This window comes from Gobius niger, assembly GCF_951799975.1.
Source record: "Gobius niger genome assembly, chromosome: 13".
In the NCBI taxonomy this organism is placed as follows: domain Eukaryota; kingdom Metazoa; phylum Chordata; class Actinopteri; order Gobiiformes; family Gobiidae; genus Gobius; species Gobius niger.
In genome coordinates, this window is record NC_136864.1 from 28,258,518 (window position 1) to 28,274,044 (window position 15,527).

Below are 15,527 nucleotides of genomic sequence, written 5' to 3' on the forward strand. Positions count from 1 at the left end.
CCCCTAGAGGCCATAAGCGCAACTGCAGGTGTCGTAGCAACTTACGATTTTTTAACTTATTAATTGTCTTGGAGAGTAAATACTACGCTGACAGGAAAGGCAAAGGGAGAGAGGGTTACTGTGCATCCAATTATACAATGGAAATATTTTTTTTCACTCAAACTTGGCTGTAAATACTGTTTAAAGTGACGTTAGCCCGCAGTTAGCTTTGCCCGTTAGCCTGTTAGCTTCTTCTTCGTGATTCCATTAGTGTGTATTGCTTTCTCCGGACCGGTGGCAGTCAAGTTGCAAACATGGTTTTCTGTCCAGAGACACCAGGGGGCGATGAAGGACCCTCCAATCATCCCATAAACACTTGTATTACCCCCACAGGGACTACGGAAAGGATTTATTAAGGTAAACAAGTTACTTAGTACTGCTTTAAAAACTGTGAGCTCCTCAGACCTGACTTATAGCTTTGCTGGGAGCAGAAAACATGAAGTCTTCTTTCCAAATGTTTCATTTTGATGAACTACTGTAAAAAATAAATAATCTTATAATAATTTATATAAATAAATCTTTTAGTTTGGCTGATCAGGAGACGTGTATTAGCTTTGTTTTAGGGCTGAAACGACTAATAGATTATTGAAACAGTCGACAACTATTTAAGTGATCGATTAATCGTTTTCTGGTTCACACAGACTTAAATGGAGCAAAAATGACATAAAAAATGTAGTATTTCTGATGAAGACCTACTTTGTTTTTATGGTTTGGGTCTGTAGTGTTTTGTACACTGCAAATTTCATGAATAGATCCTCCAACAAACATTGCCCTTTAGTTTACTCCATCAACACATCCTCAAGCAGCGCCACTTTAGCTACATGTGATAAAAAATAAAATAAATAAAAAATACAAGCGATTAATCGATTCATCATAAAAATAATCGATATATTAATCGATTACTAAAAAATCGTGGCAGCCCTAGTTTGTTTATTTATCAGTTATTAATCCTGCGAGTAAAGCTGGGCGCAGTGAGACTGGGCAAAAAAGTGACGACAACGCAAGAAAAATCTTAGATGAGTTTTGTAGGTCTTAGCTTTCAAATGAGGCGTTATTCTGGCCTATAGGCTGTGAACTCTCCGGTCAAGGAGCTTTTAGATTAGAAAATGTGCTTGGTCAAGGCGGGGGTCAAGAGGTTAAGAAGAGGTCAAGCCCCAAAACATTTCTTTTTTTACACCTAACTGGAAAATCTTTACATATAAATTTTTTAAGTATTGCAAATATCAGTATTCAGAGGCATACTGGATACTACACGCAACTTTTGAGCAGAACTGCAGTCGTATGTGTTCCGACCTTTATTCTTTTATCGTATCTTTGAGGTTTTTTTTAGAAATATAGATTTAATGCCAGTTGGAATCTAATTTAGTGCTTTTTAATGCCCTGGACCCGAACAGTACAAAATGCCAAAGGGTCCCGCCCCTTTTGCACATTTTGCCCCTGACCAAACCTGACCTCCCAGTGCGTTTCCTTGGACATCCTGGGAAACAGAGAGAGCGTGGAGCAATAGTTTCTCTGTGCATCATAGAAACGCAGTCATATAAGCAGCTCGGATGTAGAGTCGGAAGCATTTCCTGCGGCGGTCCTCACAGAGAAGCTAGAGGAGGAGGAGGAGGAGGAGGAGGAGGAAGAGGAGAGAGGGAAGATGGTGAGAAGCGTGAGGCTGGTTAGGGTTATAGGATCAACAGCTGCCAGTAAATAAGCCGCAAAAAAATACAGCCACAGACACATGGAACGAGGAGGAATCTTGTCGAGTGGCGCCCTCTGCTGGTTGCCCGCGCTACTTACAACTACCTAGCAGCACTGTACACCGGCACGCAGCAGAGGGCAGTGTTGAGCAGGGTGTTCACACGGACGATCGCTGAGCCCCGTTGTACTTTAGGAAATGTGACTTTTGGAAATGGGTGAGTAAAGCTTCAAACCGAATTCGAAGCAGTCTGTGGTTTTACATCAGATCAGTGAAAGCTTTACTCTCAATTTTGGAGTTAGGTCGGATTTTTCTGCAAACCATTAAAATGCTGGACATGCGTTTTTTTTGGGGGGGGGGTTGGGGGGGTGCAAAAATTCTCATTGCTATTTTTGTCATTCTTTTGTTGTTGTTTTTTTGTTCTTTTGTTGATTTTTTTTGTTGTGTTTATTGTCTGTTTATTCTTTTTTTGTCATTTTTTTGTTGTATTTTTGTTGATTAATTGTCATTTTTGTAATTTTTTTGTTGAGTTTTAGTCATTTTATTGTTGGCTTTTTGTTGATTGTTTTTTTTAATTTTTGTGTTGATTTTGTTGTAATTTTTGTTGATTTCTTCGTAATTTTTGTTGATTTCTTCGTAATTTTTTGTTGATTTTTTGTTGTATTTTTGTTGATTTATTGTCATTTTTGGTTGATTTTTTTAGTAATTTTTTGTTGAGTTTTAGTCATTTTATTGTTGGCTTTTTGTTGATTTTTTAATATTTTTTGTGTTGATTTTGTTGTAATTTTTGTTGATTTCTTTGTAATTTTTTGTAATTTTTTTGTTGTATTTTTGTTGATTTATTGTCATTTTTGTAATTTTTGGTTGATTTTTTTTTGTCACTTTTTGTGGAGTTTTAGTCATTTTATTGTTGGCTTTTTGTTGATTTTCTTATAATTTTTGTTGATTTTTTTGGTCATTTTTCTGTTGATTTTTTTGTTGTATTTTTGTTGATTTTTTGTCATTATTGTCATTTTTGTTGATTTTTTTAGTCATTTTTTGTGTAGTTTTAGTCATTTTATTGTTGGCTTTTTGTTGATTTTTTTGGTAATTTTTTTTGTTGATTTTGTTGTAATTTTTGTTGATTTTTTTGTCATTTTTGTCATCTTTGTTGATTTTTTGTCATTTTATTGTTTTTCTGTTGATTTTGTGTCATTTTTTGTTGTTATTTTCATCGCTTTTTTTGTCTTTTCTGTTGCTCTTTTGTGGCTTTCTCGTTCCGTTTTTGTCATTTTTCTTTTGTTGCCATTTTTCAAGAAGCTTCCTGATTCGGGTAAGGCCAAACTGGAGGAACAAGATCCCTCAAAGCTGTGTGAAGTGGAAAACTACCTGACTCGATTTTGCATGACATGCCCTTCTCTCAATCTGTCCAGACTGATGGATTTTACCTTTATCTAAAGCGCGTGTTTCGTAGCTGGTGGACGAAAGGTCAAAGCACCAGAGTGACACGTTCAATCAATAAGGGGCTTTAGCGAACAAAGCATTTCCAGTGACAGAAACGTGGATTAAAACAATTCTTTGTTGGACGAAGGGGCTTTGAAAGAACATAATTAGTTTCTATTAACTACAAATTAACAAGACCATTGTACTGCATTGATTCATTACTTTTGAAATGTAATTCATTAGAAATCCAGGTGCGCAGAGATGTGACGGTTACGCAACGGGCTGCCAGTTCAAACGATCACGCGTCGGATCTGAAAAGGAATCCATTGTTCTATTTTTGTAGCATCTGGAGATAAGGACGATCACTCGGTGTCGAGCCACAAGCAGCCAAGGCCGAGAAAAAAATTTGCCAGGGCCGTTTCTAGCAGAAAAAAAGTGTAGGTCGGGGGCCCCGTTTGTCTGATTCATAAGGCAATAACAGTAAACGAATACATTTAAAATTTGAGAATGAATACAGCACTTTCTAATCTGTTCGCATTTACAGAACCTGGATCTTCTCTATTGGTTCTTTAACCTCTTACCCCCGGCTTTAACTGAGCACATTTTCTACAGTTCGGCTTTACCAAAATCTTAAAAGCTTCTCGACTGGAGTTTGCAGCCTATAGGCCAGTGTAACACCTCTTTTGAAAGCACTTTTTGGTTTTTTTAGTGTTATCGCTTTTTTGTAGGGATGCACCGATGCCACTTTTTCTAAAACTGATACGAGTACTTTGATTTGAGTACTTGCCGATACCGAATACCGATACGAGTACAAGGGATTTTCTTCAACAGACTTTTTGAAGTGAATAGACGGTTAATAGACTTTTTCACAACAGATTGGTGAGTAATTAGTTAATTCACTCATTTACATTTCCTTGAGTAAAGTAGGCGACACTTTTAAGAGAAGTTATATTAGAATTGTACAGATGCCATTTTATTTATTTGTTTCAATATCATTTTTTTTTTATTGCACTGTCCATCCTAGACAGAACAGCTGATGTATAAAAGCTCCTCAATGCTTGTGCTTTATTAATTTATGTATTTTTATTTAACAATAGTTTTGAGATTGTTACTTATTACTGCAGCTAAAGGGTCTCTTTTCTCCTTTACTTCAGCTCTGTGTGGATTTTCTCGTGTGTTTGTAGTAACAGTAGCTTCAGCATTTTGATTGTTTTGCTGCAGCTCATTTTCGCTCAATATGGACAATGCAGTATCTCTTTATTTTGTATTTTTGGAGGACTTTTTAGTCGCTAGGTTAGTTTTTCAGATAATTAAGCCCCTGGGCATAAAACGGCATAAGAATCGCCAAAACTGTTGGCCGTGAGTTAGCGGCTAGTTAGCAACGTTAGCTTGTATGTTGTAAACACTGCAGACTCCACACTGCAGCACTAACAACATTACGCTCTGGTTAAATCCAGCACAGACTCTGATTTAGGGAGTGTCGTCTGTAATAAAGTGGCTCTATGTGGAATATTGTATTTACAATAAAGAATTCGACAGTTTGCTGCCATTTTCTCTCCTCAGCGGAGAGTACGAGTATGAGTACAAGCATATGGTATCAGCCTGATACTGGCATCGGTGCATTATGTCACATTTTTAAGTGTTTGTGCAGTGTTTTCATCGTTTTTTTTGTTCAAGAAGCTTTTAGACTTGGGTAAAGCCTAACTGGATAAAATTTGGTTGGTTCAGGCTTAAGACAGGGATTAAGAGGGTAATGTCACTTTATAGTTCATTTATGTGTACTGTAGACCTTGGAAACGATTGTTTTCCTGCTTAAATGAGGGTTAAAAATATACCTGTATAGTTTTATTCTTGGGTCTTTATCCACTGGTTCTCAAACCTCGGCAAATCAATAATTGATCAGGTATGCAAAAATGCCCATCGCTTTTTTGTTGGTTTTTTTGACGCTTTTTTATTGTGTTTTTGAATAATTTTTGGTCATTTTTTATTTGGGTCGTTTGTTTTTTGTCACTCTTTTGTTGATTTTGTCTTGTTGATTTTTAGTTTTTTATAATCATTTTTTTTGTTGATTTTTTGTTATCTTTTTGTTGATTTTTTTTCTTAATTTTTTGTTGATTTTTAGTTTTTTGTCATTTTCTTAAATTATTGTTTGTCATCTTTTAATGATTTTTTTTGTCATTTTTTTTATATTTGCCAAATCAGGCCAAAAGGGCTAGAATCAGACCTAAATTGGACCAAATTACTACACTGGGACTGGGCCCACGTTGAGAACCACTCAGTCATCGATGGTCTCTGGCACGTGAACGTAGCCTAATATGTCGACACTTCAATGGTTTGCAGAGATAGGGAAAAGACTGCCCTGAAAACCTGCCACTGGACTGGAGGATCGGTCTCGCTGAACGGGGCGGGGGCTGTTTGTACCTGAGTCTACTATTCGTCCCGCGGTGGTGTCCGAATCCATCTCTGCAAGAAACAAAACGATCGGGTGAGCAGCGTTAGCATCCGTTAGCAACCTTCGCCAACAAGCACTGAGCAGTGAAAGGAGGAGTCACCCGAGGGCTTCAAATCACCGTAAAATCCCACATTGCTAAATCAGAAACACCGCGTCTCAGGTTTTTGGTTCTGAGACAAAAGCTATTAGAGTGGAAAATTAACTTGGTGGCGGGGAGGAAAGCCCCTAGTGAGATTAGCGTGCCGGCAACAGTGTCGAAAGCACTCTCTGAAGCCTAATACAGACCCTGAGAGTTTCGTGCGAAAGTACAAGCTGGATTAAGGAGGCAAAATTGTAGAGAAACTGTGTGCGGTTAGCGGATTATTTCTTCACCATAGGAGAACACCTCAATAAATAAAAAAGGGGGGCTTCGGAGCACTCCGGGACGGGCGGCAGAAGGGTAAACAGGGTGCCTGAAATGCTACCTGCGATGGGTTTGACATCTGGACTTTTAGTAGAAGTAGTAGAAGCTCTAGTAGTTGAAGCTATCCTTGTGGGCGCTGCCATTTTTTCTGGAAACAAAAAGGTTATGAACATTCGAAATAAAACCAGTGGTGATCTGTGGAACCGACCAAAATATATATCTTTCTTTTTTTTTTTGAAATCTTTTTGAGAATTCAGAACAGCAGCGGGAAGCGACAAGCAAGCCACGAAAAAGTGCACTGGGACAAAGCAAAACGTAAATCGCAAGCAGCTCTATTTCGAGGCAATGAGCTCAGTTCAGCAAACTTCGCCCAGATGAGGAAAAACTCTATGATATCCTCAGTCTTAAAGGGGATGTATCATACATGTGGGGCTTTAAAAACAGACTTAAAGTGCCATTAAAGATCAGACCAACTTAAGCTGCTGATAAACTGCACATCTGATGATTTCAGAGTATGACCTGCTGTTCCCACTTATTCTTTGTCATTTTAGTGTAAACTTGTATATTTTTGGATTTGTATAGTTAAAGCAGTACTAAGTAACGTGTTTACCTTAATAAATCCTTTCCGTAGTCCCTGTGAGGGTAATACAAGTGTTTATGGGATGATTGGAGGGTCTTTCATCTCCCCCTGGTGTCTCTGGCCAGAAAACCATGTTTGCAACTTGACTGCCACCGGTGCGGAGAAAGCAATACACACTAATGGAATCACGAAGAAGAAGCTAACATGCTAACGGGCAAAGCTAACTGCGGGCTAACGTCACTTTAAACAGTATTTACAGCCAAGTTTAGGTGGAAAAAAAATATTTCCGTTGTATAATTGGATGCACAGTAACCCTCTCTCCCTTCACCTTTCCTGTCAGCGTCGTATTTACTCTCCAAGACAATTAATAAATTAACTTGCTACTACACCTGCAGTTGCGTTTATGGCCTCTAGGGGGAAGAGTTACTTAGTACTGCTTTAAAGGAAAAAACATCTAAAACCGTGTGTGTACTGCCCCCTCATGTCTGAAAATGAAATGGATGTTGAATTTTCTTTTGGAGGAAGTTTGTGTGTCATTAGTTCAGCAGTTCATTAACCTTTATCTAATCTCTCAACGGAAAAAAAAGTTTATTCGAGTGCAGTGACCCAAGTCCTCCCAAGCTCTGCGGCCTGCACTTACTCTCCCCTCACTCTGACCCCTCACTCTCGCCGAGACGCTCCTCGTCTGTCAAGCAGAGCCCGGGGTGGGTCTATGCAAAGGATAAAAGTCTTGAGTGTCTATGAACACGTTTGCCCCTTTTCCCCATTAAAAACAGATTTAATGCTAACTGTAGCTATGCAGATGGCGCAAATGCCCAGGGGCCAAATGCAGCCCTCAGACCCATTTTCGGTGGCCCCACAGGCTTCTTGTTGAAATGGAGATGGTACTTTTTGATACTTCCGCACAATTAAAACCTCAAAAACTAACATTTCATTGTGAGACAGACAAATATTTCCCCCAATTAACACGAAACAAGCTGACCGTCCTCTTTCCGAGCAAAACATGCCCCTATCAGTGCTGAGCTTTTGTGAAAGATCGCACAATGAGAAGACATGTCCCCGACGCCCCTCACATCACAGTGGGAGCAGCGGGGCTTGAAAACACTCGCACATCATCGACTCCAAGACGCTCTGAACTCTGCCCAGCCGCTGTCACTCGAGTTACTGTCTACTATGTAAATACCCAGAAAGGTGTGAAATAAGATAAGATAAGATAAGATAAGATAAGATAAGATAAGATAAGATAATCCTTTATTGATCTCACAAAGGAGAAATTCACTTGGTACAGTCGGCGTTCAAGAAGATCACTCAGAGTTAATAAATAATATAAATAAATATTGGTGGGGACTGAACAAATGATTGACAAATGAAATTGATAGAAGAAAGTTGGTGGGGCCATGTCCACACCAGTCCTTCAGGAAGTTACACCCACGGTATATTACATCTATGGTAACAATAAATCAATTCGGTCAATTCGATGACAAAGAAAAATGTGAAGCATCATCCCTTCCAACATGGCGCCCAAAACATTTTGTTTTGGGTCTAACACGTCTGTCCGTGATTTCCATTAGGTGTTTGGACCAGAATTACACAACATATAAAACAGATTTTAAAGAAACTTGACACGGGCTAGTCAACCGAGAAACACTAAAATGTTGGTGTGGGTCCAACCCACAAGGAAGGTTCACAGGCCATGCCAGGATGTCCCATTGCCCTCCATTCATTTGTCTATGAGCTGTTGTAAATGAAGAATCTCGAAAGGTCAATTCTAAGAAATTCCCAAAGTTACCCAAAGGACAGACACACTAATGTTGCTTGAGTTACCCTATAGAACATGTTTCTGTATAAAATGTAACCTTATTTTACCTTTCTGGGTCAACCTTTTGGATAATAGACAAAGAATTGCACATTTTTTGATATTTTACAGAGGTTCATGTGTTAGTTGGTACCCCTAAATCGCAGGAACAAAATGCAATGCCAGCCAAATTGATATTTTGGAATTAAAATTTCACCATGTTAATTTGATGCACCCTAGCCCACGCCGTAGACACTTTGATATATGCGGCTGGTTTATTTGTGCGTTGTACGTCTTCATTAACATGCCCGACCGATCAAACAGACAAATAAATAAACTCCGCCGTTAATCCTGCTCAGGCTGCAACAAGTGGGCGGAAACCACAAACAAAAAACATGTGCTCCTGGATCTGAAAAGACTTTTCCCCTCGTCTGGCTCGTCGTCACTGAAGAACGGTCGAGCCGACATGTGTCTCATTAGCATCACAGTGACACTTGTCTAAATGGTAAATGGTCTCAACATACTGTATATATAGCTCTTTTACCCAAAGTGCTTTACATCAAGGAACCACTCACCCACACTCTCACTCACACACCAATGTACGCAGACACTGGAGGCAAGGGGGGGTGACGTGTCTTTCCCAAGGACACCACGACGGTGCGCACCTGCAGGAGCCGGGATCCGAACCCGTGACCTTCCGATCATGAGACGATAGGGCTGTGCAATTAATCGAAATTTGATTACGATTTTGATTACAACAGTAAACGATTACAAAATTAGCATAATCGCAAAAAAGCGATTATAATTTTTTTTTTTTTTCTTCTTTTTTTTTCCCTTTGGCCATTTTTTTTTGCAAAGCAGACTTGCGCTGGGATCATTTTCCCTTCGCTTTTCACGCGCCATGGCTCATGCTTTTGTCTGACATAAAAACAAAGGGCGCTGTGTGATGATGTCATCAGGCCGCGCTGCTCAGTTTACTTGCGCAGGTGTGAGGGCTGGCCAGCAGGGGGCAGGTGTGAAACAGGGACCTCTCTTTAATCAAGGCGCACTTGAAATCATTTGTACTTTTCTGACTGTCCAGAAAACATAAAGTGTAGTGTAGTGTTTTGATTAATAAATAAACAAAATAAAGATAGACTTTTTTTTAAAGGCAACAAATAATCGTTTGAATAATCGTGATTTCAATTATGACAAAAATAATCGTGATTTTTTTTTTTTTTCAATAATCGAGCAGCCCTATGAGACGACCCGCTCTGCCATCTACGCCACTGTCCTATTTAATCGTATTCTTCAAAGTGCCGACTAGACAAGAATTGGAAACCACTTCTTAGGCTGTGGAACGACCGTTGGTTCTGGCATCACGCACAGTCAATGATTTTCTAGGGTTCCTGGTATAGAATGTGTGTGCAACCATAAAAACAAATGGTCCTTGAGCGTCATAGAGGGCGCCATGATGAAAACCCATGCAGCCACAGGGTCAGTAAAAGGTCAAATTCACATTAGTATCTTCTTTCTTTTTTTCACAATATACTGTATGAACAAATCTGGCCTAATACTTGACAACTAGGCTTTAAAATATAAATCCAAAGCCAACTGATTGACAATGAACTCAAGCCTTACTGGGGACACACGCTTGATGTTTTCGTGACCGGAGCGAGGCCCTTCAGCTGCTGTTGTTGTTGCAGTTTGGTGAAAGGTTTCGCTAAATGACTCATTTAAGGCCATCATTATGCTACAAGCCTCCCCGCTGCGCGCTCATTAGCATGGGCTTCGCGCTTGGTGGCGTGACCTCAGTGCGACTCCTCAGATCCGGTGACTGCGCCGCCGTGACCTTCTTTCTTGAGGTCAAAACATACGATGCGAGTCATTTGCGTTAACGAATGCATTAGCTATTTGTTTGTGTGTTTGTTTTTTTAAATGAGCTTGTGCAAAGTGGTGCCGATGGAAACGCATGTTGTTTCCTGTGCTTGGCTAGTTACGCGCGTCGGTTTCACAGCCTGCAGGTGTTGATTCGACAGCCCGAGGTGATGTTCCTGTTACTAGCAGATAACGTCAGACAGGCTGCGGCTGTGGGGACTGTAGCATAGGGCCTAGTGTGGAACATCTATCATTCAATATGGCTGCATGACTTTAGCTCATTTAGATTATCAGTAAAAACGCCAGGGTTAGCTGGGTTAGACAAGGTACCTTTGTTTCAAATTGTATTGTAATACCGAAGTCGCAGTGAAGCTTAAATGGTGGACTGGACTGGGTTTGGAGACCAGGACGTTTCACTTCTATTCACAGGTGCTTTTTCTAAGTTCTTGTGGACGCTGTATCAAAGCTAAAAGGTCAGGTTTGGTTTGGTTGTGATGAATGTAATGCGCCCGAGTGAGTGAAGCAAGCCATCATAACTCTTGGGGGCCAGAACAATTTGAAGAGCTTCAATTACGTTTGTATCCGCCGCCAAACTTACAACCAGCAAATCCAGCGCAAATGCTTGACGTCACCGACAAGCCCCGCCTCCCCCGCTCGCTGAATGGTAGGATGAAATTCAACCGATGCAACGCGGCCACTGAGATCAGACCCAGACGTGCATATAGGGAAATGATTATTGACCAGAGTTTACGGATGATGATTATTCAGTCCTGGTTTAACTTTTTAAGTTTAACTCTGGGTTTTACAACCGGTGTAAGTCCTGGTTTAGTCCTGGCTCAGTCCTGCCGCAGACCACGGCTCTGCCATCTCTATTACAAAAGTCTAGTAAGTTATAGCTTTGCTTTGCTTTAAAATAAACAGCCTCCATGCGCTAAAGCAGCTCATTATCTGCACAATCGTTCAGACTAGCTACAGGTCATATACTGACGTCTAGAGCAGGGGTGTCAAACTCATTTTGGGTCGCGGGCCGAAATTCAGCTCCCACGGTGGGTCGCGGGCCGCATATAATAGAGAAAATTTTCCCAATAAATGAAAAATATTGAACTGTGATTTGGTCAAAGCCCCAACTTGACTTTTACAAGCCTGTGTCACAAGTTCCTCAAAGTACTATATAGTACTTAGTCATTATTCATTCACTCCACACTCAGTGGTGGTAAGCTGTTATTGAAGCCACAGCCGTCCTGGGGCTGAGACTGTCCACTTACCACGTGGCTATATAATGTGTTGTTCATGTGCTGAGCTCTTATTATGTCAGTGCCCTCTGCTGGACACGTAGGGAACTCTTTCCTTTTTTTTAAATCAAATGCCCCCTAGTGGCTAGAATCAGCATTCTGCTTATTCTTTAAAAAATCATAACTCAGCACAGGAATGGGAAAGAGATTTACTTTTTTTTCTTTACATAGAGTTTATGCTCGACAGGGCGTGGGCCAGATTAAATCATCTCGGGCCGTCTGTTTGACACCCCTGGTCTAGAGAGAAAAAGAACCGAAAGAACTTTAGTTTTTCGATACCGCCCCCGCCTGGAGCTTTTCGGTACTGTAGGTACTGTTTAACGGTACCCAGCCCTAGTCATAAAGTCAATGATGCAAGATCTTTTATTGCTATTATAAGTATTAGACAACGGGGAACCGCAGACATCTGAAATGTAATCCTGTTCATGTGTAAAGAGTCTGAGGAGACGGAAATGGCTAATGCATTTATAATGGTGGACTAATGACGTGATGTTGCCCGTTAGTCAAGAATGAAAGCTATCAGAGTCCAATTCATTTGAGCAACCAAACCAGCCAACAAGAAATAAATGAGAATAGGGGGCATAATTTCCCATCTTAAAATGTTTTGAGAGTCCATCTAGAGCGTTTTGCACCCAAGATTTATTTGTTATTTCCGATAGACTTTTAAAAAAAACATACATTATGAGTTGAAAGGCACAACAGTGATTAATCGGCTATGTGGTAGCACTGACCTAAATTCCAAATGCTTGAAATTATGTGGGAAGTCTATCGGGAAAACAAATGGGAAATTGACTCTCGAAGCGAAAGGGGATTTTAAAGTGAGTGGGAATCTTAAGCTCCATATCGGCATTCATTTGTCAGAGCATTAATTCATAAATGAATTTCAAGTTCAAGCGCCTTCAAGGAGTCCCGTAATGAAAGCAGTTAATATCTTTTATTCTTTCCCCTTTCTTTCACGCTTTTCTTTTTCTTTTGTGTCAAACGTCCCCCATTCCTCATCTCCTCGCAGCGGGAACTTGTCAATGAGCTGCATGGAAACCTCTTGCTCCTAAAAATAGGCTCTCGTACAGTGCGCACTTGATCTTTCCTGCCGCCTCTGCGCTCGCATCCTGGCCTCTGCGAGCTCTGATCTGTGGATGTATTAGAATGTATTAGAATTACAATCTTAAAGGAATAGGCCACCGTTTTTACATACTAAAATATGTTCTTACCTCACTTTAGCCGAGTTAATATATCCCCGTCTGGTCTTTGTCCGTGCGCTCTGTCACGCAAACGGAGCACATACGCAGCCTCTCCCACATGTCACATAGCTCCGAAAAAGCTCACGATAGAAGCTACCAAGCTCTTCCACGTGTTCCCTATTTAAATAAAGTTACGTGAAGTGTTTTCATGCGAAGTATATTTACACAGAAATGTAGCATGTCGATTTTAGAAGCAAATAAAAAGGGGGACTATATTGTGAGGCGTAATGATACGAGGAGTAAAACGTCCGCGCAGTAACTCCTAAAGGTTATTGACGGAAGTGAGCGGGGGAAGTCTTTAAGAGTTACTGCGCGGACGTTTTGCTCCTCGTATCATTACGCCTCACAATATAGTCCCCCTTTTTATTTGCTTCTAAAATTGACATGTTACATTTCTGTGTAAATATACTTCGCATGAAAACACTTCACGTAACTTTATTTAAATAGGGAACACGTGGAAGAGCTTGGTAGCTTCTATCGTGAGCTTTTTCGGAGCTATGTGACATATGGGAGAGGCTGCGTATGTGCTCCGTTTGCCTGGCAGAGCGCACGGACAAAGACCAGACGGGGATATATTAACACGTCTAAAGTGAGGTAAGAACATATCTTAATATGTAAAAACGGTGGCCTATTCCTTTAACTGTTCAGCTCGGACGATGCCATCGCTCCCGCACCACGTGAGTGCCTTTTATTGCCAGCATTGTGAGCCCAGATTCATGTCACAAAAGAACTAAAACGCGATTTAATAATAGATACAAAGCCATTGTACATAAGGTAGAAACTAGGCCGACTGTGACGCTTCGAGAGTTTCTGCATATAGCTCTATTCAACATCAGGGAAACAGGTATTTTAGCAAAAAGCTTTATGCAAATGCCAATTCTTTCTTTTTTATATAATAATATTTGATTTTTCCTTACAAAACAATGTCAATTTTTGATCAATTTGGGCTTTAAAGTTGGAAATGTTACAACAAAGAGGCTCCATCCGACAGAATTGACAAACCTTTCAGAAATATAACCACAAAAACCCCAAGTATTCACTGCTAGTTTTACATCAATTCAATTGTAAACAAAAATACTTAAGCAGTCATCTGTTCTTGGTAGGCTTTGCAGACACCTCTCAACCAGGAATCGTCGACAATGGCTAATGATCGTCTAGCTGCCAGCCTAAGATATTGGTGCAGCAAAATGTCCACGCTTAATCGATGTGGAAAACATATGGAACATGTCTGACCAGCCAAACTACTCTCCTCTTTTTATTCAGAACAGGAGACTAGTCTGGACACAAAGCCGGGTGAAGCAGCTTCAAACAAAAGGCGGGACTTATGACTATCGCCAATCACTCCACAAAACCGAGGGGGGACAAACAATGTACAATCAACATTTGTTCTTTTGTTTCTTTGAACACGGAAGATGAGACAAGGCAAGGTTTATTTAAACCGTGCATTTCGTACACAAGGCAACTCAATGCGTCTTAGACCAATTGTAAAAGATTCCACTAAAAACTTAAAATGTTGGTTTAATTGTCGACCAGGACTTCAAAACGATTAGCATGGGCTACAAGAGCTAGCAGCAACATAGCAACAAGAAAGAAGGACTTTATCGAGACAAAATAACTACACCGTCTTTGTGGAGGTCAGAAAATTAAATCAGTTTTCATTCAACTTTCTTTTTCTATTCCTTGAATCCCACTGTATCGCAATACCGTGACAAAAGTGTGTTGTACCACTTAAACTACAAAGCACAGATGACTGCTTAAGAACTTTTGTCCATGACTGAAAACTCTGACTAAGAGCATACGGTTCTGTTTGTTTTGTCCTCCAGTTACAAGGAAACACTACTAAGGCTGATCCGTGCTCATTTCCATCTGGTGAATTTGCACGAAAGCAGATGTTTCAAACCGGTGTTACACAGAGCGGGGCTTGTTAGAACCATCCCAAGTCTGAATTTTTTATGAATCAAAAATCTGCTCAACTACAGCTCAGCGCTATAACTACCCAAAAAAAAAAAATCAAACCACAATTACACAGCTGGCTGCAGGCTAAAGGCACCAGACAGGGTGGCCCCTTGTCCACAGTAAAGTTATCGCGGCGGTGATGGAGAGGATTTACACCGTTTTCTTTTTTTTTTTATCCGTTCAGCTGTACGAGGGTCACAGCCACTGACCAGCCACATGCTCGACGGCGCTCAGCTTTGATCCCCGTCAGAGGCAAACATCTGGAGCAGGAGGATGACAGAAGGCAGTGCTTCAAGAATCTGAGCTGGAAATGCAAGTACAACAGCTCAGGCTTAGCGCGTTGTCAGAGCATGTCCTAGGATTTCAAAAAGAAAAAAGAAAATGAGCTTTGCCACACTGGGCATCGAGTCAAGCAGACCATACTACACATTCTTTGAAACGATTGTAATCATAGGTCATAAAAGAGATTTATTGTACTTCTGCACCACTTCCTGTACATCTGCACACAACAGAACTAGAATACCTCAGTGTGAACATTAAGTTGTGCATCAATATGGCTTATTTTCTATTATACTAACTTGACGACACTTGGGCTGTACTTTTTGGACAAACATCTCATTGAGTATCTGTCAATTGTTATCAATGTATATGTCAATATCAACATTTATTTCAGAGAAGAAATGTGGAGCTTTACCATTGCAAGAAGTCAAGCCCTAAATCTGTTCACTAAAGAGTGAAACATATACAGAAAGGTAAAACATAAGTGGCTATTTTGATGTTTTATTGGTATGTTTCCGTGATCAAGT

The 15,527-nt window shown here is 40.3% G+C and overlaps 1 protein-coding gene and 1 long non-coding RNA gene across 4 annotated transcripts in view; one reads left to right on the forward strand and one right to left on the reverse strand.

Moving 5' to 3' along the window:
• The window catches only part of LOC306973284, a 547,876-nt gene that overhangs the window by 142,728 nt on the left and 389,621 nt on the right, over positions 1–15,527 (forward strand). The window lies entirely within an intron of this gene.
• LOC306973255 (CMP-N-acetylneuraminate-beta-1,4-galactoside alpha-2,3-sialyltransferase-like) overlaps positions 1–15,527 on the reverse strand; it is a 133,866-nt gene that overhangs the window by 94,642 nt on the left and 23,697 nt on the right. Inside the window, exons 3-4 of one of the 3 annotated variants that reach the window (XM_079570162.1) lie at positions 6,062–6,148; positions 5,567–5,608 (exon numbers count right to left, since the gene is read on the reverse strand). The exons of 1 other annotated variant lie outside the window; for it this stretch is intronic. In XM_079570162.1, the coding sequence (XP_079426288.1) occupies positions 5,567–5,608; positions 6,062–6,148 (129 nt within the window). The remainder of the gene's footprint in view (positions 1–5,566; positions 5,609–6,061; positions 6,149–15,527) is intronic. One more of the 3 variants, XM_079570163.1, reaches the window with a different exon arrangement.